This window comes from Stylophora pistillata, chromosome 7 (genome assembly GCF_964205215.1).
Source record: "Stylophora pistillata chromosome 7, jaStyPist1.2, whole genome shotgun sequence".
Classification (NCBI taxonomy): domain Eukaryota; kingdom Metazoa; phylum Cnidaria; class Anthozoa; order Scleractinia; family Pocilloporidae; genus Stylophora; species Stylophora pistillata.
Window position 1 is genome coordinate 4,251,460 of NC_142525.1, and position 23,808 is coordinate 4,275,267.

Consider the following 23,808-nt stretch of genomic DNA (forward strand, 5'->3'; position numbering starts at 1 on the left):
TATTCTACATGTAAGTTCAGTTTGGAAGCTTTTTTCAGTTTTTTGTTTGGTATCGAGAGTACGGTGCCATTCGATGTTTGTTTTATTAATCTAAATTTTTATTCTGGGAAAAGGTTTTGTGATTTCAAACCGGACTGTCAGCGTCGCGGCAAGCAAAATTTTATCTTCGGTTCTACAGGCTGTAAAGAGATAATTCAGACACTGCAACAAATTGTTTTATCAAACCCGTTCACTGTTAACATAAGAATGGCTAATAGTTTACTATTTGTTTGACAGATCAACGAATTTAGCAGTTCGCGTCCGCCACATGTCGATGCGCCACGTTAATTTGATCTTTCAACTAAATTTAGAATGCCAGGCCATTAAAAAAACAATAAAATATAAACAATAAAAAAAACAATGAGTCAGCTCATACATACTGATGACTTTGCTCTATACGCGTCCTTGACGCGTATGCCTATAGACACAGACGCGTTTATGCGTCTGGTGCTGACGCGTTACTCGCGCATGTTTTGGTTCGCATTACTCTGACCTGCACTGTAGTATTCATACTGCAGCTCTCGTATAAAAAACAAAGAATGATTTGCCCAACATTTTTACATTTTTTCACCATTGTCACCTATACTTGGTTGTAAATTGCACTGATTAGACTTATATCTAATTTTTGATGCTGGAAAGAGTAGTTTATCAATCTTTTATTGATGTTTCTTGTTGCATCAATTAATTGAATCTTTTTGTTGGTATTGATTATATTACCATGCAGCCAATGATTTTGAAAATGTATGCCTCTGAAAGCAAACACCTCAATGATCATGCATGGCATAGAATTAAAAATCTTTTGTCTGAGTATTTTTATTCAGAGATTACACCCAAATGATTTGGTTTACTATACTTCTACATTTCAGTACCAATCATTATACTTGTTGTCTTACTTTGAAGTAACATGTTGAGTTAAGATATAACCTTGTGAACTTTGTCATGATTTAATATTTTGGGATAGATGTTTATTGAGTAAATTTTTTCCAACTTTGTACCTTTTCAGTGAATTTGCAAGGGGGGTAAGAATTACTTCTCCGTTTTTGCTGTCCCACCCCCCCTCTCTCCTCTACTTAAAAGAAAATCAGGAAGTTGCCAAATCTCAGAGAAGTAATTGAAAAAACTAAAAAACCCACTTGTTTATTTAAGGGGGGGTGTGTTGCTAGGGAATTTAAATTCACTACACACAGCGATGAATCTAGTTACAGTAAGTTTTTCACTTTCATCACAGACAAAACTCAAAAGAATTATTATTTTGAACAGGTTTACCTGAGAAACCCACCATCACAAATGTAGAAAGTGAAGTTGACAAAGATTTCACTGTGACCTGGTCAGAAGTAGAGGCTAATAGCAGTAATTGCAGCATTAAATACCGTCTGGAATGGACGAAACAACCCATGACACAATCCACAGAACTGGTTCAACGGAGAAACATTGTGGAAACTCACTACGAGATAACTGGTCTCGAGTATGACGCAGAGTACGAAGTGAAGCTGTTTGCTGTCAACAAACAAGGAGACAGTGAGCCAGACGTCAGAACATTTAAGACAAAGAGTGGTATGTACTGTACCTTAACTTTGAGTAGAATAGTTGCAAATGAAATAAATAAATAAATAGTTGGGTCCTAAATCCAGGAGTAACGCTGCTTTTCGTAAAACAAAGAATTGAGAAACTTTGTGACAATAGGTTTAATACTCATACCGCAGCACTTGTAAAAGAAAAGACAATGATTTCCCAAACTTTTTCGAACACGCTGAGGCCCGTATTGTCAACTTGAAGTCATAATTTAATATTCTGGCATATATGTTTTCTGTAAACATTTTTTCAACTCTGTACCACCTCATTGTAGGCCAAATCTATACCAAACGTTTTCTGAACTTATAGGCTACCTGCAAGTCACATAAGTTGATCTCCCCTAAAAATTCTACCACCCTATCGTTAGTTTTACATGCATAGTTCCTCCTTTGCCAACTATGCCTATGATATCCATTTTTAGCACTCCTTCAACATTCCTCTAGGTAATGTCTCCTGCCTAGTTCCTCCCTGGGAATCCATACAAATTACTTCTGGATCTCTTCAACTCCAACTCCACTCTCCTCGTACTTAAAGAAAAAAAAAAAAAAAAGAAAACTAGCGGGTCGCAAGGTTTCAGAGAAGTAACTAAAAAACTAAGACATCCTCTGGTTTATTCAGTGGGGAAGGGGGAGGCCCTTTTCGCCAAGGAATTCGAATTCATTACGTACATCGATGAATGTAGCAACGCTTCGCCTTGAAACGGTTGTTACCCAGATCTTTCACCTCGACTGTCCTACCAATGTAGATGAGAACGGAACCAATTGTCAAAGCATCTGTTTCAACATCTGTCGTTTGATGATGTGAATATTTCTTTAAGAGCCTGGTATTATTCAGGCAAATAGGTTTACTTGACGGGGGCAAACGAAAGACTAATGTGTTGACAATTTTGTCGTCAATTGCAGATTTAGACTTTCTCATGAAGTTAGGTAAACTTCAAAACTTCGAAAACGGTTTTAAATTATTCAAATTCAAAAATCTTCTCTTAACTCCACCTCGGCGGCCTTCTTGATCTCCAAAGTAGCGGCGAAGTCACAAGGCTGTTTTAATTACAAATTGATGTTTTAGGGACATCCATTACCTAAATGTTCCGAATTGGTCACGAATCAGAAAAAGAAATCTGCTTAAGTGTAAACCAGATCTGAGATATCGTGCACTTGAGAGATCCTCACTGGCTTATATTTAAACTCAAACGAGTCCTTCTTACCAGAGATTAAGAATTAGAAAAATCTGGTTTCTCAAAATTGACGGAAATATCTATTTCTGAAATTAGTTACGAGGGTTCTTAAGTGTGATGGAGTTTGAGAAATGTAGATTTTTCCATCTTTCATGGCTGTAAGTGACTTAACAGGACCGGTCAAGCGTCCTTAACGATACTTCACGCAACCCTTGTCAACCTATTCTGACAACACTCCACTCCCCTCTCAAGGATAAATTTTTCATGAAATCCATTGTTGTTGTTCCAAACCTTATCAAGCGAAAGGGGGAGGGAGAGATTTGTCAACAATTATTACGAATTGCAACCTACCATTAATTCTCGTGCGATTTTATTGGATACCTAAGTTATCAGGCATTAACTCCCGTCTGCGTAGATATTTGTCCTCTGATTGTTTCCGTCAGAGAGAAACAAAGCTCGTCGAAAAAAAGCCTGCTCCAAAGTTTTCTCTTTTCATCTCTGGTTTTTTTTTTTTTTTTTTTTTTGCACATAAGAAAAACACACTCGTTTTGTTGAGTCCAGTGATAGTTGTCTTAAAAAGCTGGTCGCATATACTCGTAAGCCGTCAGATCAACTCTGGCTTTTTACAGAGCGGTTTTCGCGCGATATGAAAATTAAGAGTTACAAAATGAATAAACTCTTTTCTGGTTTGCTGACTGATAATGTTCGTGGCTCGGAGACTGTCCTAATGATGTTACATTTTCCCTCGAAACTGCGCTTCTAGGCCTTGTGAGATAGACTGAGGGCAAAGTTACCAATTGCCGATTGGCTGAGACAGAAGGCATTTTTAAATTAATTTTGGTAGTTGCCCCAGGCAACTGCCAAAATTTAGAAAACGTTAAAATAGGTTACCTTTGCCTAAAACTTTTGATATCATTGCTGGCAAATGTTTTTCAACAGGATTGCTTTCATTTCTTTGACGTTGTTGTACAAACACAAAACTAAGTGAAAACTGAAATGGCTTTCCACGAACGTGGTTAACAGCGTGCGTTATTGATCTTCTTATAAGATTTCTGAAAGCACCCGTGAAATTAATCCTTAATTTTACTTGGCTCTATGCGATTACCCCTGCAAAGATTCACTTTTCAGACAGTCGCTCAGTAGTGGACATTGTCAGCCGATATACTAGCCACCCGAAAGGGTTTGTTTACCCTATGATATACTTGATTTTTAAGGGAGGAAAAACGCTTTAACGAAACAACCTTTTCTATCCTTTGGATAGGGGTATATTTCTCAACTGATCGACACAATAGACACTTTTCAAGCACTCGGCTCTTTGCTAGTTAATCTCCCAGTGGTGCATTCGATAGAAAGTATTTAAATTGCATTTAAATAGAAACTACTTTCTATAATTTGTATAGTTGCTTGTAGTGTTGATGATGTTCTTTGCTCACTCCATACAGTAGTTATCTAATGATTTGTGCACCAAAGAATGCATTAGACTAAAATGATTCTTCCTTCCTGCTGTCTTAGACCTTAATTAGTTTTTAGATTAAGCTTTGAAGTCCTTTACATTAAAACCGTCTCCACTTCGTCACATTTTGCAATTTTGAGAGGTTTACACAAACTAGAAATTTTTCACCACCTACTTTCCTTTGTGATGTTAATTTTGAACCAACCTTCAGTGGGTAGTTGTGGATTTCCTTCTATAACTCATCAACCTGATATGTGGTAACAGGTATGCAGTGAGGACTGATCACTATTTATTTCCCTGAAGAATGAGAAAAAGATAGTTGGGTTTTAAATTCTGAGCTACAGTAAAAACCCACTTACAAGAAACTAAACTTTAAGAATCTGTTGGACTAAAATTTCGCAGTTAAGTTCCCTTCATATAAGAACCATTCTAGGCTAAAATTTCAGTTTAACTGAGAATTAGCAAATTTTTGTCTTTGCATCCTGATTCACAGACTTTATCCAAATTTTCATCATTTTCCTCTCAAACTTCAATTCCAACATTTTACTTCTTATCCCACTTTGAACTTACAAGGTGAGTTTGGGTACAACTAAAAACTGCTGAAGACCATATTGTGCACCAAATGTTATAATTTGATATTCTAGCAGATTTAACGAAAACAATTTTCCAACTTTTTATCATCTCATGATGAAGTGAATACCTACAGAATGTTCCTAGACTTCTTTATTACCTCTAGGTCACATTATTGGTCTCCCCCAAAGTTCTCCTCTCCTCTAGTTTCTTTCACACGCATATTTCCTCCTCTGCTGACCATACCTCTGATCTCTGTGTTTACCACTCCTTCATCACCCCTCTAGCAAACAATTTCTACTGCCTACTTCTTCCCTGGCAATTTAGACCTATGATCTGCTTGCTCAGCACCCGAAAGGAAGTGTCTACCATATCTAGAAACTATCAGCCTTTACCACATATATTCCCCCCCCCCCCCAGCAGTTCATGGCCATCATATATAGTGTCCCCTTGATCCCCTTTGCTCCTCCTTGGCAATCCATGGCCATCATATATAGTGTCCCCTTGATCCCCTGTGCTCCTCCCTGGCAATCCATGGCCATCATATATAGTGTCCCCTTGATCCCCTGTGCTCCTCCTTGGCAATCCATGGCCATCATATATAGTGTCCCCTTGATCCCCTGTGCTCCACCTTGGCAATCCATGCCCATCATATATAGTGTCCCCTTGATCCCCTGTGCTCCTCCTTGGCAATCCATGGCCATCATATATAGTGTCCCCTTGATCCCCTGTGCTCCTCCTTGGCAATCCATGGCCATCATATATAGTGTCCCCTTGATCCCCTGTGCTCCTCCTTGGCAATCCATGCCCATCATATATAGTGTCCCCTTGATCCCCTGTGCTCCACCTTGGCAATCCATGCCCATCATATATAGTGTCCCCTTGATCCCCTTTGCTCCTCCTTGGCAATCCATGGCCATCATATATAGTGTCCCCTTGATCTCCTTTGCTCCTCCTTGGCAATCCATGTCCATCATATATAGTGTCCCCTTGATCCCCTTTGCTCCTCCTTGGCAATCCATGGCCATCATATATAGTGTCCCCTTGATCCCCTTTGCTCCTCCTTGGCAATCCATGGCCATCATATATAGTGTCCCCTTGATCCCCTGTGCTCCTCCCTGGCAATCCATGGCCATCATATATAGTGTCCCCTTGATCCCCTGTGCTCCTCCTTGGCAATCCATGGCCATCATATATAGTGTCCCCTTGATCCCCTGTGCTCCACCTTGGCAATCCATGCCCATCATATATAGTGTCCCCTTGATCCCCTGTGCTCCTCCTTGGCAATCCATGGCCATCATATATAGTGTCCCCTTGATCCCCTTTGCTCCTCCTTGGCAATCCATGTCCATCATATATAGTGTCCCCTTGATCTCCTTTGCTCCTCCTTGGCAATCCATGGCCATCATATATAGTGTCCCCTTGATCTCCTTTGCTCCTCCTTGGTAATCCATGGCCATCATATATAGTGTCCCCTTGATCCCCTTTGCTCCTCCTTGGCAATCCATGGCCATCATATATAGTGTCCCCTTGATCTCCTTTGCTCCTCCTTGGCAGTCCATGTCCATCATATATAGTGTCCCCTTGATCTCCTTTGCTCCTCCTTGGCAATCCATGTCCATCATATATAGTGTCCCCTTGATCTCCTTTGCTCCTCCTTGGCAGTCCATGTCCATCATATATAGTGTCCCCTTGATCTCCTTTGCTCCTCCTTGGCAATCCATGTCCATCATATATAGTGTCCCCTTGATCTCCTTTGCTCCTCCTTGGCAGTCCATGTCCATCATATATAGTGTCCCCTTGATCTCCTTTGCTCCTCCTTGGCAATCCATGGCCATCATATATAGTGTCCCCTTGATCCCCTTTGCTCCTCCTTGGCAATCCATGTCCATCATATATAGTGTCCCCTTGATCTCCTTTGCTCCTCCTTGGCAGTCCATGTCCATCATATATAGTGTCCCCTTGATCTCCTTTGCTCCTCCTTGGCAATCCATGTCCATCATATATAGTGTCCCCTTGATCCCCTTTGCTCCTCCTTGGCAATCCATTGCCATCATATATAGTGTCCCCTTGATCCCCTGTGCTCCTCCTTGGCAATCCATGGCCATCATATATAGTGTCCCCTTGATCCCCTGTGCTCCTCCTTGGCAATCCATGCCCATCATATATAGTGTCCCCTTGATCCCCTGTGCTCCTCCTTGGCAATCCATGCCTATGATCTATGATCTCCTCGTGCAGCACCACACAAATATTGTGCGGTGAATAGTTTTTCCCAGCATGCTGTTCAGGCCCACCATATATGCATACCAAGTGTCCCCTGTAAAGGTCCTGCTTAGCAACCCATACCACGTCGACAATTTTGTCGCCGATCGTAGAATCTCTCATGAAGTAAGGTAAAATTAAAGCTTAAAAAAATGATTTTAAAGTATTCGAATTAAAAAATCTTTTCTACTTCAGCGTCCTTCTTAATCTCCGAAGTCGCTGCCAAGTCGGAACGCTGTTTTAATTACAAATTGGTGTTTTAAAGGTTTAACAAATCCAATACCAAAAGTTCCCGGATTGGCAACGAATCGGTAAAAGAAATTTGCAGGACTGAGATATCCTACTCTTGAGGGAATCTCCTCGAGGTCTATTTAGATTAAAGTGAATCCTTCTCACCGCAAACAGTTTTCCTTGGTTTCATTTTAGAAATTCAGAGTTATGAAAATAAGGTTTTTCGAAATTGTCGGAAATATCTATTTCTGAAATTAGTCACCGGAGGTCTTAAGTACGATGGAGTTTCAGAAATGCAGATTTTTCCATCTTTCATGGCTGCGAGTGACTTAATTGTACCGGTCAAGCGTTCAGAATGAGACGTCACGCAACTCTTAATTGTACCGGTCAAGCGTTCAGAATGAGACGTCACGCAATCCTTTTCAAGCTCTTCTGACAACACTCCACTCCCCTCTCAAGGATAATTTTTTCATGAAATCCAGGGTTGTTGTTACAAACATAAAGCGGTGGGGGAGGGAGAGATTTTTCAAGGATTATTACGAATTATAACCTAGCCACTGGTTTTCGTGCGATTTTACTGAATGTCGCGTGGGGAAAAATAAATCGACAGTTATCAAGCAATAACTACCGTCTGCTTCAATACTTTTCCTCTGATTCATTCCGTCTTAAAGAAAGAAAGCCGGTGGAAATAAAGCTTGCTTAAAATTTTATCTTTTCATCCGTATCTTTTTTTTTTTAACACACAAGAAAAACAAAATCGTTTTGTTGAGTCCAGTGATAGTGGTATTAAAAAGCTGGTCGTATATACTCATCCGCCGTTAGATCAACACTGGGGAGCTTTAGCAACGGCGACGGCAACGAAAACGGCGTGTCGAAATCTAACTTTTCGTTTTTGTAACTCTTTCGAGGTTATTCTGATGTGTTTCACTTGGAAAATGCTGGCGAACTATTCAGGGACTTTATCACTACGAACGGCGTTAAAGTAAGGAGAAAGAAAGAAAAATTAACCGTCATGCGCTCACGTTCTCGAGAAAACCTAACGTTTGGTTATTTCACATTGTTGTTTTGCCGGGAACGGCAAAGAAATGTACCAAACTGTTAAACGCACGTGCAGGGCGATTGTTTTTGCTCATTAAGCCTATTGTTTTCTGCCGTTCTCGTTGCCGTCGCCGTCGTCGTTGCTACAGCTTCACCCTAGCTTTTCAAAGAGCATTTTTCGCACGATATCAAAAATTATCTTAGGGGTTACAAAAGAAACCCTTTTCTGGTTTGCTGGCTGGTAATGTTCTTGGCTCAGAGACTGCCCTCATGATGTTACATTTTCTCTCGAGGCCTTCTAACTTGGAGGCCAAAATAATAAATGCTGATTGGCTGAGACAGAAAGCATTTTTTATTAATTTTGGTATTTGCCTGGGCGAATACCAAACATTTAGGAAATATTAAAATAGCTTAACTGCCAAAAAATGTTATAACTTCATTTATGGCAATATTTTTTAACAGGGTTGCTTTTATTTCTTTGACGTTGTTGAACAAAAGTAAAACTTGAGTGAAAACTGAAATGGCTTTCTACAAACGTACGTAACAGCGTGCAGTATTGACCTTACTAGATTTCTGAAAACACGCGTGAAATTAATCCTTAATTTTACTCGGCTCTATGCGATTTCCCATGCAAATAGTCACTTTTCAGACAGTCTCTCGGAAGTGGACATTATCAGCTGATATACCAGCCGCCCGAAAGGGTTTGTTTAGCTAACTTACTTGATTTTCAAGGGAGGAGTGACGCTTTAACGAAACAAACTTTTCTATCCTTTGAATAGGGATCGATTTGTTATCTGATAGACACAATAGACACATTTCAAGCTCTGTGCAAGTTAATCTCCCTGTGCTGAATTCGATATAAATTATTTAAACTGCATTTCCTCGCGTTGGCATTATTAGTAAGACATTTTCCTTTCCCTTTTTCTTTAGCCGTAAGTCCCTAAACAACAGCTTTAAAAGTTCAACCCTGTGGAGTAAGAATTAAAGTACTTAAACTGTTCTCCTCGCGTTCTTGTTATTTACTACTGAAGTATTTTCCCTTTCTTATCTTTCAGCCATAAGTGCCTACACTACAGCTTTAAAGACTTCCATTTTAAGCGAAACGGATTTCCAACCCAAACTGTTGGCCTCTCACACCATTTCCAACTTGAAAACGGATGAAATATTCATTAACCTTCTCATACAACATGGAAGAAAACGCCTCACCAGGAATGACGAGACATATTCAAGGAGTAAAGACCTTGAGTATTTCGGAAAAGTCAGCGGTACTCCAGTTAAGCACTGTGATGAAATATTTCTTGGCACGAGTAATGATCAGGAGAATCCTAATTCTATTCTTGTCGTTGGGAAAGCAGGGATTGGGAAATCTCTGTTTTGCCAAAAGCTGATTCGCGATTGGGCCAAAAACGAATTATTCCAAGCAAGAAAAACCGTTAAAATCCCAAATTTTAAATTTGCGTATTTGCTTACTTTCCGTCAGTTGAATTTGCTTGATGAAGAGCATGTGACTTTAAGAGAAATCTTAAACTATTCTTCGACTTTAGAAGACAACTCTAACATTGATGACGTTACATTTGAGTATATTGTAAGTCATCCCAGAGAAGTTTTGATTATCCTTGACGGCTATGATGAGTATTCCAAGCAAGATTATATCACTGGAAACTCGGGAAAAGGACGTTGGAATAACGCTAGAAGTAAAATGCCGGTGGCCGCATTATGTTCAAAACTCATCAAGGGTGAGATACTGAAAGGTTCTGTTGTCGTTGTAACCTCGCGGCCTGATGAATCGGATAAGCTGGGAGGAATCCGTTTTAAACGGTACGTAGAAATTGTGGGATTTTCTTCACAACAGGTTAAAGAATACATTGAAAAGTACTTCAATGAAAACGAAAATATGAAGAGCGCTGTGCTTGAACATGTCATGAAGAATGAGAACCTAGTCAGTTTTGCTCATATTCCTATGCTCTGTTATCTGTTGTGCTTCGAGATGGAGTATACTCTAAACGAAACAAGAAATCCTCGTGACCTTCCTGCCTCAACAACCGACATTTACACAAAACTTATTGATATTTTTGAACTTAAGCACAGCGCCGAGTCAGAATACAGACAGAAAGAAATTCCTGAACAATTCAAGCCTCCTCCGGTCATCAAAACCACATTAGAGAAATTATCAAAACTAGCGGCAAAACTTCTGCTTGAAAGGAAGCCAACTTTTGATGAAAGCGAGATAGAAGGCGGTTTTGAGTTGGAAGAAGTCAACAAACTGAAAGGTAGCGGTCTTCTTTACTGTGGTCAGCCTTACAGGACTGGCTCGATCAGAACCACGAAACACTTCAGCTTCACACATCTCACTGTCCAAGAATTCTTAGCCGCCAATTGGTTTGTAATGGAAAATTGTATTCCAGTCAAGAAATGCTCTGAAATGGTTTTCCAATTCATGGCTGGCATTTTGTCAAGTGAGGGAAAAGAGGAACTGATGGAAAAGTTGTTGACCAGTAGTCAAGTTTCAGGGAATGATACTAGATTTCTCAGAGCAAAGTGTCTGAGTGAGTATAAAGACAAAGAATTCGCTAAAACGTTTATCAGGAGTCATCCCCAAGCGTTCAGTATTTCAAACGGCGTCATTGAATGGATTCATTTATTTGATATAGACAGCATTGCATTATCATTTGTATTGGACATTATCAGTGAACTAAATAAAGAGGAAGCTGGAGAGGCAAAACACAAATGTTCTGATAAGTTCGTCCCAGTTAAGAGATTGAACCTTACAGGTGCCCAGCTAACAATGTCTGGAATGCAACGAGTCTGTAATTCACTGAACAATGAACACTCTCTTGTGTCTAAATTGAAGATAGGAAGTATGGTCGTAAGTGATACCGATGTTGCCAGTCTATTTAAAGCTTTACAGGATCCAAGCTGTAAGCTAACCACACTAGAACTGATTAGTGGTAAGATCACTGATACCGGTGTTGCCAGTCTATGTGAAGCTTTACAGCATCCAAGCTGTAAGCTAACCACACTAGATCTGACTAGTGAAAAGATCACTGATACCGGTGTTGCCAGTCTATGTGAAGCTTTACAGCATCCAAGCTGTAAGCTAACCACACTACGTCTGTATCATAATAACATCACTGATACCGGTGTTGCCAGTCTATGTGAAGCTTTACAGCATCCAAGCTGTAAGCTAACCACACTAAAGGTGAGTCGTAATGAGATCACTGATACCGGTGTTGCCAGTCTGTGTGAAGCTTTACAGCATTCAAGCTGTAAGCTAACCACATTAGGTCTGACTGCGGATAAGATCACTGATACCGGTGTTGCCAGTCTATGTGAAGCTTTACAGCATCCAAGCTGTAAGCTAACCTCTCTATTTCTGGGGGATAATGATATCACTGATACCGGTGTTGCCAGTCTATGTGAAGCGTTACAGAATCCAAGCTGTACGCTAATCAGCCTAGATATTCGGGGTTTAAATAGTATAAGTGAGTTAAAAAAAAATCTCTTCAAGCCATAGTGGAGAAATACAGACCAGGTTTTGAACTCTTCCCAATTCAGAAATAAAGCTATTTAAAGCACTTTCTGTAAACGTGGGAAGCAGCGTCAAACTAATCTACATCATTAGCTTGCAAGAGATCTCGCCAATTTATTTTAATGATCTTAATTTTAAGCTAAATCTTAAAAAGGGAACAGTTACGAAATGGTTGGAAACAAAATATTTTGAATCATTACCGATCATAGTAGAACTTTATGGCAAAAGGCTTTCGTGAAAGCAGCTTGAAGCCTGAAAACGTTAATAGTTTTTGTGGACTTGATAGTTTATTATTATAGGTACTCAAAGTAACTTTTGTAGATCTTTTTTTCTGGGTCAACGAGAGTTACAAAGTACTTGAACTGTTATAGCTCAATGTGAGTAAAATAAAACGATTGTTGTAAATAGAATCGCATTGAATAAAGAATTTGTTGATAGATTGCTCGCTGGGAATATATTGCTTCCTATACCTTTGGTTTGTGGGTTTAATTTCCTGAACCTTTTTACTTTCAAGATCTGATTGTAAATTCTCCCCTCTGGTTGATACACATATCCTAGTTAATTAGGTACGAGAATTTGGTGTTAGATTTGTAGTACTAAGTGTTAAATTCTCATTACCTGTTTGCTAGATAATATATGGATATCATAGGGAGAAGTTACATGTTAATCACTTCTGGCATTTTCTGAAAAAAGGCTTGTTTTCTTGCACTTACTTGATTTCGAACTCATTCTTGAGCCGAGCCAATTATTGCAAAGATAGGTTGCGGGATTAAATTTTTTATTGCGTGAACCAAGCAAATTTATCGTACAGGTTTATGCCTTCAGTAGTTTTTCGTTTCTGCATGCACCGTTATATGAAGTAAAACCGAAGGAGAGTGCAGATCACGGTTAAGTTGTTGAAGTGAGCGCTAACAGGGAAGTTTTAATTATTTATGTAGGCTATGGTGACACAGACTTTAGATTCCACGTTGCCCTGTATGTTCTACGTAATAGATTGCAGATTACGTCAAAATGTGGAAAGGAAAAAAAGTTAGCACACGAGGCTCAGTCAAGTGTGTCACTAGCGGATGTGAGAACCGCGTTCCAAAAGCCTTTGTCCTTTGTTCCCCACTCAAGCTCCACCCCTCCACCTAATTAAGTTAGTGACAAGCTTTTTTTCGGCTTAGATAACAATCATGTATGCGGCATGGTCCTGGTCGATTATCGAAAGGCTTTCGACATGGTGGACCATAAGCTATTCTTGCGCAAGTTGGAGCTGTACGGTATAGTCACCCGGGAGCTTGCCTGCTGTCACTCTTATTTGTCGGATCGGAAGCAAATTGTCCGTGTAAATGGGAGTGAGTCAAGCGAAGCTTTGATGTTGCATGGAGTCCCTCATGGCAGTATTTTAGATCCTTTATTTTTCATTTTGTTTATTAACGATTTGCCCTTGTATACAAGTGCTCAGTTGGACCTTTACGCAGGCGATATGGCTGTCAACGCTTTTGCTGATGTGAAAAACTTAGCCAACTTAAGTTCCTCACGAAATAAGTCTGTCTCTGAAATTCAATCTTGGGCTTCAGCAAATAAGCTCCCCTTAAATGAAGACAAGACTAAAGTACTCACGATCACTGGGAAAAGATGTGTGGCTGACATAAATGGAAGTGACATAGCTGTTACTGTAAACGGAAAACAGCTCAATAATGTGGATTGTGCTACCTTATTAGGAGTAGAAATTGACAGCAAATTGTCATTTAATGAACATATTGAGAAAGTATGTAAAAAGATGCCTCTAGAATCGCAATACTGCTAAGATTCGAGCCTGTTTGCCTCTTAAACAACGACTTCAGTTTTATAATAGCATTATTCGCCCTGTTATGTCTTACGCCAACGTGGTTTGGGCAAATTGCGACAAAGAGTAGTTTTACGTATATTTGCACGATCCTTCGCAGTAAAGCACTATTTAAGCAATAGTGAAAATCAGACCTGAAAAAAATTCAGGCCTGTACGGGATTCGAACCACTGACCTCTGCGATACTAGTGCAGCGCTCTACCAATTGAGCTAACAAGCCAACTGGGAGCAGGCCATCAAATTAATTCGACATAAACCCGTAAGATGATAAATCAAACAACAAACATGAAATACATATATATGAACTGCGGTTATGAAACGTATATGTGCACGATCCTTCGCAGTAAAGCACTATTTAAGCATTAGTGAAAATCAGACCTGGAAAAAACTCAGGCCTGTACGGGATTCAAACCACTGACCTCTGCGATACTAGTGCAGCGCTCTATTAATCGAGCTAACAAGCCAACTGGGAGCAGGCGATCAAATTAATTCGACATAAACCCGTAAGATGATAAATAAAACAAAAAACATATGAAATACATATATATGAGCTGCGGTTATGAAACGTATATGTGCACGATCCTTCGCAGTAAAGCACTATTTAAGCAATAGTGAAAATCAGACCTGAAAAAAGCTCAGGCCTGTACGGGATTCGAACCACTGACCTCTGCGATACTAGTGCAGCGCTCTACCAATTGAACTAACAAGCCAACTGGGAGCAGGCCATCAAATTAATTCGACATAAACCCGTAAGATGATAAATCAAACAACAAACATATGAAATACATATATATGAACTGCGGTTATGAAACGTATATGTGCACGATCCTTCGCATCGAATCAGAGGGAGGACGCTCTTTCGCTGTTTCGGCTACAAGACTGTGGAATAGTATACCTATTGAAATTAGGAAACTAGATCCTCTAGCATGTTTTAAAAAGAACATGTTTGCCAAGATTTTTTAGGAACAACAATGTTTGCATCATTTTACTTTTAAATAATATCTTCTTAATTGAACCTTGTCTTATTTGAAATGCTTATTTTAAATGTTTACATATTTTAGCTTACATATTTATCTGATTATATGGTTGTGTAATCTGTGAGGGCCACAAGTTTATTAGCCTCTGGCTATTAAGTGCTACCCTCTTTAAATAAAGGCTTTCATTCATTCATTCATTCATTCATTCATTCACCCCCAACTAAGGGAAAGGCCCTGGGAACGAGGTTGACTGATGTGACTGTAAATAATGGCGTAAGAGTGGCCTAATGCAATTATTCTCACTTTCAATTCCTAGCCGTCGAACCTGATAAACTAGTAAAAGTAAAGCTTGTGAAGTGATTATTTCTCCTGAGTAGCCTCCTAAGATTCTTAAGGGCGAAACTACCTACATTTTTGACATGATGGTTAACATAGTTCCATAGTACCGAACTTCTATATGCTAAAGAGTCCTTTAACAATCTAGTGTTGAATATAGGTATGGTTATTGCTTCTTGGTCTCTTGGTGAATAGCTACATTCGCACCTTATGAATATGCTATTAATTAGAGACTGAGGTAATGATACTTTACTTGCTCTATAAAAAAGGTTAACTATTTGAAATTTGTATTCTAAATTGATCGTATCCCATCCTGAAACGTTGAGAGCTACATTAGATGCCGTATCTTTGGATAAGTTGTAGACTATTTTAGCTGCTCTACAGTGAAGTTTCTCTTTTGAGTACAGAAGATCCGAATTTGTACACGAACCCCATAATATTATACCATACTTCACAGAACGTAATATTACACTAAAATAAAACTTTAAAACAACATCTTTGGGCAAGAACCTTGAGCGCTTCAATAAGTCTATTTTTTTCGCAACGTTTTTCTCTAGTTCTAGCATATGCGCGGTATCCAAGTAAGCTTGTCGTCTACAATCATTCCAAGAAGACGCGATTTTTTGCCATAGCCTAAAACAGATTTACCCAAAAATATTGGAGGTAGCGGTCCTATAATGGTTGGTGTACTAATTAACATGACTTCGCTCTTAGCCGGGTGAGGTGTTAAGCGATTCTATAGGCACCACCTGTAGACCTCTCGCAGAGCACAGTTCATGGAAGCAATCGCTGCGTCGGAGACTCCGATGCTGAAAATTGACGTATCGTCCGCGTACATGAACAGGGATCCCATGGTAATCGCGGCGGGAAGATCATTAGTGAATAAAGTGAACAAAATAGGGCCTGAAACAGATCCTTGTGGTAGGCAATTTGTTAGTAACATGTCAGATTCGACGCCATTAATCACAGTGTACTGCATTCTTCCCCTCAAGTAGTTCCTAATCCAATCGAGCAACACTCCCGTGATACCGAAATTATATTTCAGCTTCTTCAGTAAGATTTCGTGTGATACCCTGTCAAACGCTTTTCTGAGGTCCACAAAGGCTACTGCGACAACATTACCAGAGTCTAACGCTCTCCTCCATATTTCTGTCAGATGTACTAGGAAGAGCTCAGTCGAGTAGCCGCGTCGGTAGGCCCATTGCCTCTCTGTGATTAAATGATTGTCGACAAAAACGTGCTGCACCAGTCTATCTTTTGTTTCTGCTTCCAGGATCTTACTTGGCACGCTTAAAAGGGAGACAGGTCGATAATTTCCGCAGTCTGTTTCATCATCCTTTTTGAAAAGCGGAGTTCATCGAGCAGTCTTCCATGAGGAAACTGAGACAATTCTTTGTTCAATGCTGTCACTATAAAGTTTGACCAATGCTGGTACAATAGCCTTTCCTGCCAATTTGAGAAGTTTAGGCGAGATGTCATCAGGTCCAACTGACTTATTTGTCTTAAGTTTATTTATCTTTTTTTCAACAGAATGGTTTGTAATCGAAATAGGGCTTTTAGGTGACAGTATATAAAGTGACGCGCTGGCGTCCACTAAAGCGGGCTGCGGTGGCATTGGCAGTCATTTAATTAAGTTCTCGCCGATCTCCGAAAAGTATGCATTCATCATTTGGGCTTTTTCCTTATCCATGAAAGCAAAACTGCCGTCGGTTCTCTTAAAGGGGCCTATTGTTCTGTTGCGTGCTGAGCGATTTGTAGCTCTGTTAATTAAGTTCTAGTAGGCATTAGATTTCTTTACTTCTTCGAACATATTGTTGAAGTAGGATGCTTTAGCTTTTCGCAAAGCTGACGTCACTGCATTTCTGGCTTTCTTGTATTTTGACCACATTTCAGGGCATTTGGTGCTGACTGAAGCTTTGAAAATTTTGTATCTTTTATTGATCTTGTAACAGATTTCGTTAATTATCCAAGGAGCTAACTTACTTCTGATCTTAACTTCTTCCTGGGCGACGTGTTAGTCACAAGTTCCTTTAAACAAGGTTGGCCATGCCCATAAGATATCATCTGGCTCTTCGAAGACTGATGCTATATGGAAAGGCGTATTACAATAATTACATTACAATAATCAAGACGGCTGGTGATAAAAGCATGAACCAAAGTAGTTAAAAAATCTCTCGAAAGGTATTTCTCAAGTTATTTAAATGATAGAATCCCGCGGTACAGGCCTTGTTTATGTGATCAGTCATGCTTAAATGTTGCTTCATGATTGACAGATCAGAAATTCCAATCAATTCAGCCCTTTAGTTTAATTGTTGATCACATTACTTGTCCTTGGATGATGAAAATTTCGTTACTTTCTTCAAATTAGTTAATCACGTGTATATATTTTTTAATAGATTAGACATGAAGGCCACGTGCAGCACTGCAATATGCAATACTGCACTTTAGTAGATAATCAACAACTATTCAAAGAAGTGGAAGTCGCCAGTGGTAAGACGGCGAGGCAATTATCCACCGAAAGCCGCCGACACTGAAGTACATAACTGTTTTAGAATATACTAAAGCAGTGAGATAATACAGCACAAAAAGGTAATTTTAAACCATACATTCCCGCGACAATGACAATATTTTCGTTCGCAAATGCCGCGGGAACTGCTCGGAGGTTGTTAGCAAAAGATATTCGGAGTTTAAATAGCCAATCAGAGCGCGCCTTCAACGCCATTCACTGTTTTAGTAAATACTTACAGTCTAATTTACAACTAAGGTGCCCGTCACTTGCAGTGACGCATCAGGCTCACTAGCAGTAATGGCGGACAGACGCGTAAACACTAACTCTGCTAAGTTCTGGTAAGTCCTTTAAGTTCTCGTCCTCTCCAGTGACTACGTATTTTTCTACTCATGTTTAGTTCCATAGGCGTGTGGATATTTTAAGTAATTGGATGAGCACAATTACGCGTGGCTTTAGTTACACTACCCCCCCCCCCCATATCGCCCCGGAGCATAAATGAGTAGAGGCTAACTATTGAGAAAACCTGATAAACTGCTGGGGGGGGGGGGGTAACCTTACGATTGACTAGCATTCCATCCATTTGGTAGTAGTAATACCCCTTGTCGCTTCATGCGAAAGAAACAGGGATAAGATTCGGCTGGGTGGGGTACTAAGTTCGAGTACAGACATTTTTATGGTAAGATCAAGTCAATTTAATCTTGAAACTACCAAAATCCTTCCCAACCCACCCCCCTGGTGCTATATAATGACCTGTCCCTTGGCAACCAAGCCACTGCAGTACAACATACTTAGACACCACAATATACGATACAAACCTATATTGTTGTAGACTGTTGGAGTCATCTATATGATAATAATGATTCCAAAATATCAAAAGGTAACCATCTGTATACCTGTTGGAAATAAAGACAACAGTGTGGCACAATTTTTTATATCTTGGTATTCAATGTAATATTTGTAGTTTTACTGAAGCTCTTGACCCTTCACGTCCCAAAATCAGCACATTTGCATTCCCCACACTATATATCCTTTATACATTTCCTACGGCACTGACGAGGAGAATTTAGTGAAAAAATCCAGAGCTCTTCAAGTTTGCGATCGTTTTCTTAATTCTCATAAGCATTGATTTAGCAGTGATACCTTGGTGAGAAATTAGATGTTAGTCGCCCTCAGGAGTTAAAGAGTTAAGGGAATGTGCTCTGCCAGTCTGAGCTAAATTTGCGAAAATTGCTCGGCAGAATAAAACTAATATTTAAAAATTAAAATATAGAGTTATTCCAGGCGCGCAAAAATGAAATCCTTTACAGAACGCCTCCCAAAACAATAACGAAAAGTGAAAAGAAGAATGAGAGGATAGTAGAAAGTCCTTAACCCTTTGAGCACTAAGAGTGATCAGCATCCAATATCTCCTTACAACATCACCTCTGAAGCAAACATTAAGGTCAGGAGAATAAAGGAAATGATCGCCAACTAAAGAAGCTGTATCGAGAACAGTATGGAGAATGTGGATACTGATATTAGGGTGTACAAGGTTAAATTTTTGAGTTGTTTGTTGATTTTTTTCGTTCAAAACTAATTCTGAAAGTGTGCAGGTGTGAAATGAACCGGAAACCTCCGTCATAGCTGTGCGGCACGATTGGACAGTTTCATTCGTCTTTAAGATCCACGATAAAAGAAAATCTATAAAACAGACAAAATGAAATTCATATTAACAGAAAGGACTAACTATTGTAACTATCGTTCGCCTTAAATCGTGTTTACACAGCGGATAGATTAGGGACGAAGTTTACGCCTAACGGTTAATATAACTTTTCTTTTCCACTCTGCGTGTTCAGCCCATCAGTAGGGTGTAAGGATGTTCTGAGTTTTTTTACGGAATCAGAGCAGAAGCTTCGCTTCATAATAACTTTCGAAACATCTTCAAGGCACAGCTCCGAGGAAATACAAAAGACCTTCGAGTCAAAAGAAAAGAATTGAAGAAGTATGGAAGTAAAATCCCGATATCTATCCTTATCATATAAGGGGAAAAATTACTGAATTGTGATTGGTCAAGACAGAGGGCATTTTTTCTTCATTTTTGTAATTGCCCCGGGCAAAATTACTTGAAAATGATTGGCTGAAAATCGCTTAGCAACGGCTGCCAAGGTAAATAAATTTCTGTTTGTTTTGTAACAATGGCGTCCCGTTTTGCGCGGGATCAGTAAGAAAACACTTTGCCCCTTATATTATAAACAAGTAATCACATGGTTCCTCGTAAAATTAAGGATTAATATCACTTGTGTTTTCGGAAGTTGCAGAAATTGCCCGAGTCGCTGCGCGACTCGGGCAATTTCAGCAACTTCCGAAAACACGCGTGATATCAATCCCTAATTTTACTCGGCCCCATGCGATTACCTATCAAAATGTTTCGCCCAAACTTTATAGGGCCCAGTTATTTATGTGCCTCAGTGGCCAATCAAAACTGATGGGAGTCAGTATATAAAAGGCAGCTGTTACAAACATTAGGCCGCGATTGTTCAAAGAACAATAAAGTTACTGAAGGAAGCGTTGATATAATAAGGTTTAATTATCCAATGGATATGTTGTAGTTCAATTTTATCCTTCGTTCAAATTTTATTTTCCTTTGTTTCAAACTCATTCTCATACATTAACATGACCGAGAACAAAGGAAAAATAAAATTTGAACCAAGTGTTAAATTGAACTAGAACAGATACATAAATCTCTCTATCTAGGCCCCTGTGGTACGTTAAGACTTCTCAGTGACATTTCTGTTTTGCGTATTATTTATATCGAGACAACATGTGTAAAAATATCTGATGTGTTTAGGATTACAAATGTGACTCAGATTGCATGGAGAAAGAATGCCGAAGGCCGCCAAGAATCTAGTGTGAGGATTACAATTTGTATCTGGTGGGTTTTCGTCAGCTGCAAGTTCGACGATGAATCTCGAAACGATATCAATCTCTTTTTACAGAAGTTAAAGAAAATCAAAGAACTGCGACGGATAGATCTTCTAGAACCGTTCTTGGTTATCTAAACCACCGTTTTCTCTTTTCCACTCAACAACCGAACATTTGCCACAAAACACGTCCCCAAATACTTTAACTTCTCAAATGGCTAAAAGTCACGATACAAATATATAGCATGTTTTCGACATGTGATGATATGTGTCTAGTATCGTGCGAAGTCTGAACTTGAATCTCAGTGTTGTGGGTTAGGCAAATACCGTACATCCTCTATAAGTGCTCTTCCTCGAATAAGCGCCTACTTCCTTGGCCACAATGTCAATTGATTTATACACCCCTCTCTAATAAATCGCACTTCCTCCTCCCTGAATTTTTTAGATAATACAGATGTAACGAAAAACCTGTTTTTGTTTTGCCTCTTTATCGATAAAGTTTCAAATGTTTCAGAATCAGTACAGGAAAATGATTATGGTCTCCCCTTTTAGCCAAAACTTAAAATAAGCGACTAGGCGCTTTTTTGAGGAAATACGATATGACCTACGCATTGTAACTTTTCGTTATGGCTGGACTAGGCATATGTTTTTTACCATGCACACAGTGTCTTAATCTAGGATAAGTGAATTATACTTTATATTTATATTTACTATCATTTTCCAAATGAGTTTCGTAGAGTACAAATAACGGACGAGACGAGTACAAATTTCCTTTCAAATTTGCTAACAGACACTGGTAACCAGTCTGTTTGAATAGTCTCGAAACATGGCGGACTTTCGAGTTGGCTGCGGTTGATCTCTACTTCGCTAGACTTGTTTGACGATTTCTGGTTGTTGGAGACTTTTGCGAATCTTTAATCTTTTTTCAGTGTTGAGATCAACACTTAATGTCTGTCCACTTGGCAGTATTTGAAGGGGTTTTTTTAAATATAACTTTATTTAAAATCACCAAAATATTTACAAAAGTTTGATAAAAACCCTAAAAATCGAAAAACACATTAAAATGTCCATCAGAAGCTAAGAAAAACACACCTCGTCTACGTTTACTTGTCGAGCTTTTCGATGATAATAAAGATGATAATAATAATGATAATAAAAATGATTCTGATAACAATAATTTTAAGTCCCTCGACAAAGGAAATGCAAAGTCTTCAAAAGTTCAACACAAAAGAATAAGAAAAATTTACTATAAAAATAGTAGAAATGGATGGATTATCGGGTATAGGCCAGTCATATCGAAGCCTCATAGCGTCCCGAGATTCCCGCTTGTTGAGATGAAAATCCATGTCCTTGAGAGGAATAACTTGGATGCGCCTTTTTCACAGGCCAGGTCTACGGCTCTCTGTGTCTTGTCTGGTAATAAGGCCTTCACCTCCTCGAGCTTTTCTTTTACTCTATCATCCTTTTCTTTCCGGGTGACGTATACCAGTCGTTGTACCTCGGCCTCTTCTGGAGTCTCATGGGATTGCGCTTCTATTTTGCTTACAAGTGGAGCGCTTACCCTAACAGACGCTGAATACTCCGCATGCGCAGTATCAGATGGATTAATGAGCCCAAGGCCTCCCATACTCACCGGTAATGCTACCAGACTACGCTCTTCCTCAGAACAGTTACGTTCTATAAGCGACGGTATAAGTACGTCCGAGACTGCATACTCTAAAGGCTGTAGTAGGTTCTCGATATCCGGCAGTGTTCTCATAAATTACGTCCACCGGTTTCGAAGCCCAAATGTGAATGCGGCGTAACTAGCTTGGGGCTGAGATCTTGCAAACTCCGCCAACCTCGTCACTTCTTTCACCCATTCTTCTACCTTACTACCCACATATTGCTCAAGATAAGACCGAGAGCCCAGCGCAGCGCCAAGGTGTTTGCGTCCCTCGATGGTGATGTTGATACCAGTCCCTGCAAACATTTCCTTCGCGTGGCCTTTCTTTTCCGGCTTGACAACAAGCCAGCATTTCTTGGATTAGGATAGTATCCAAGGGTCGGACCAGCCTCTCTGAACTCATCCCACCATTGCTTAATCTCTTCTGGGGATACTGCTCCAGTAACGTCATCTGCGAACCAGCATTGTTTTGCAGTGCTTCGATTTTGAAGTAACGACATTAACGGTTGTAGACTAATTGCATACATTGACACAGCTAAAGGGGTCTCCCTGTGTGGTTCCTTCTGTAGATTTAAGCTCACTACCACCAACCACAAAAAGGCGCGCAGGAACTCGATAAGTGTTAGTTACATAGATGGCGATCAATGGGCATAGCACTCTGATGTTATTAAGCGCGGCCGCTCTGTTTAGTGAATTGAAGGCGTTAGAGGCGTCAACTAGTAAGGCGGCATGAGTTTCATCGCCTTCAAAGATATTTGAAGCTAACTCACTGATTTTGTCGCATCTGGCCAGATTCGTTCGAGAAGCAAGGAAAATTCTAGAGATATCTGCTCTGTTGATTGTAACTTGGAAAAACATGCTCTGGTTGGAATGCCAGAAAGAACTGCAAAGTTTTTAAGTGGCATCCACTTGATGTGATTGAACAGGTGATTACATATGTCTGATGCAATGAAAAATTGAACTCCAATGCATGAAGCCAAAACATGGAACATATTTGTTGTGAATCGAGAAATAATGCAGTTACAGTCTTGAAATTTCCTGTGAGATTAGAACAGTAAAAGCATTGTGGTGAAGTGTATTGTTTATATCTTCCTTTGATAGCATCTGAAGTTAATTTGGATTCTTTTTAACTAGTAGTGACAGAATTTGTGTTTCAAAAGCCAAATCCTTAAAACTTGTTCAAGTGGATGTAACTGGAAAATTATGGGTAGTAAAATATCGATCTTTGTGTCATTTAGCTCTAGCTGAGCTGATAATAGCATTTCAGTGCATTCATGTCACTCATACAATTTCTAAACTACATAGATGTTTCACAGTAACTGAATGTGTAGATGATTTGTTTTCCTCCTTTTTTTCCACTCACAAGGGACAATGAAACAAGTAATGATTTAAAATGGTGTGTGAAATGTGTTTAAAAATCCTCATAATAAAAAAGTCTGCGTAGTAAAGTTTTGAATCCTGTTAAAGCTTATTTATTTTCAGCCTTTTCTTTCGCGTCTGCTCAAATTGCAGCTAATCCAGATGGATCAATTCTGAACTTGAATTTCACGTGTAGGTCAAAATAAAGTTTCAATTTTTTTTAAAAATTGTGATCAGATTCCTCTATGGGAAGCAACTTTAAATGATTTTGACTTCTGGCTTTCATCTCTAGTTTGGAAATAGAACGTGGGGATTAAAAACCACCCTACCATTCTCTGAAGTACTGTAAATTGATTGAAATT

The 23,808-nt window shown here is 39.5% G+C and overlaps 2 protein-coding genes across 4 annotated transcripts in view; both read left to right on the forward strand.

Annotated features, from left to right (window-relative positions):
- LOC111346639 (uncharacterized) overlaps positions 1 to 23,808 on the forward strand; it is a 327,471-nt gene that overhangs the window by 66,313 nt on the left and 237,350 nt on the right. For all 3 annotated transcript variants that reach the window (XM_088726994.1, XM_088726992.1, XM_088726993.1), the window contains one exon: positions 1,300 to 1,593. In XM_088726994.1, the coding sequence (XP_088583120.1) occupies positions 1,300 to 1,593 (294 nt within the window). The remainder of the gene's footprint in view (positions 1 to 1,299; positions 1,594 to 23,808) is intronic.
- Positions 8,845 to 12,305, forward strand: LOC148726270 (NACHT, LRR and PYD domains-containing protein 12-like). The gene is made up of 2 exons (XM_088727025.1): positions 8,845 to 8,875; positions 9,395 to 12,305. Exons 1-2 carry the CDS (start codon positions 8,860 to 8,862, stop codon positions 11,851 to 11,853), a joined length of 2,475 nt encoding a protein of 824 aa, XP_088583151.1. The 5' UTR covers positions 8,845 to 8,859; the 3' UTR covers positions 11,854 to 12,305.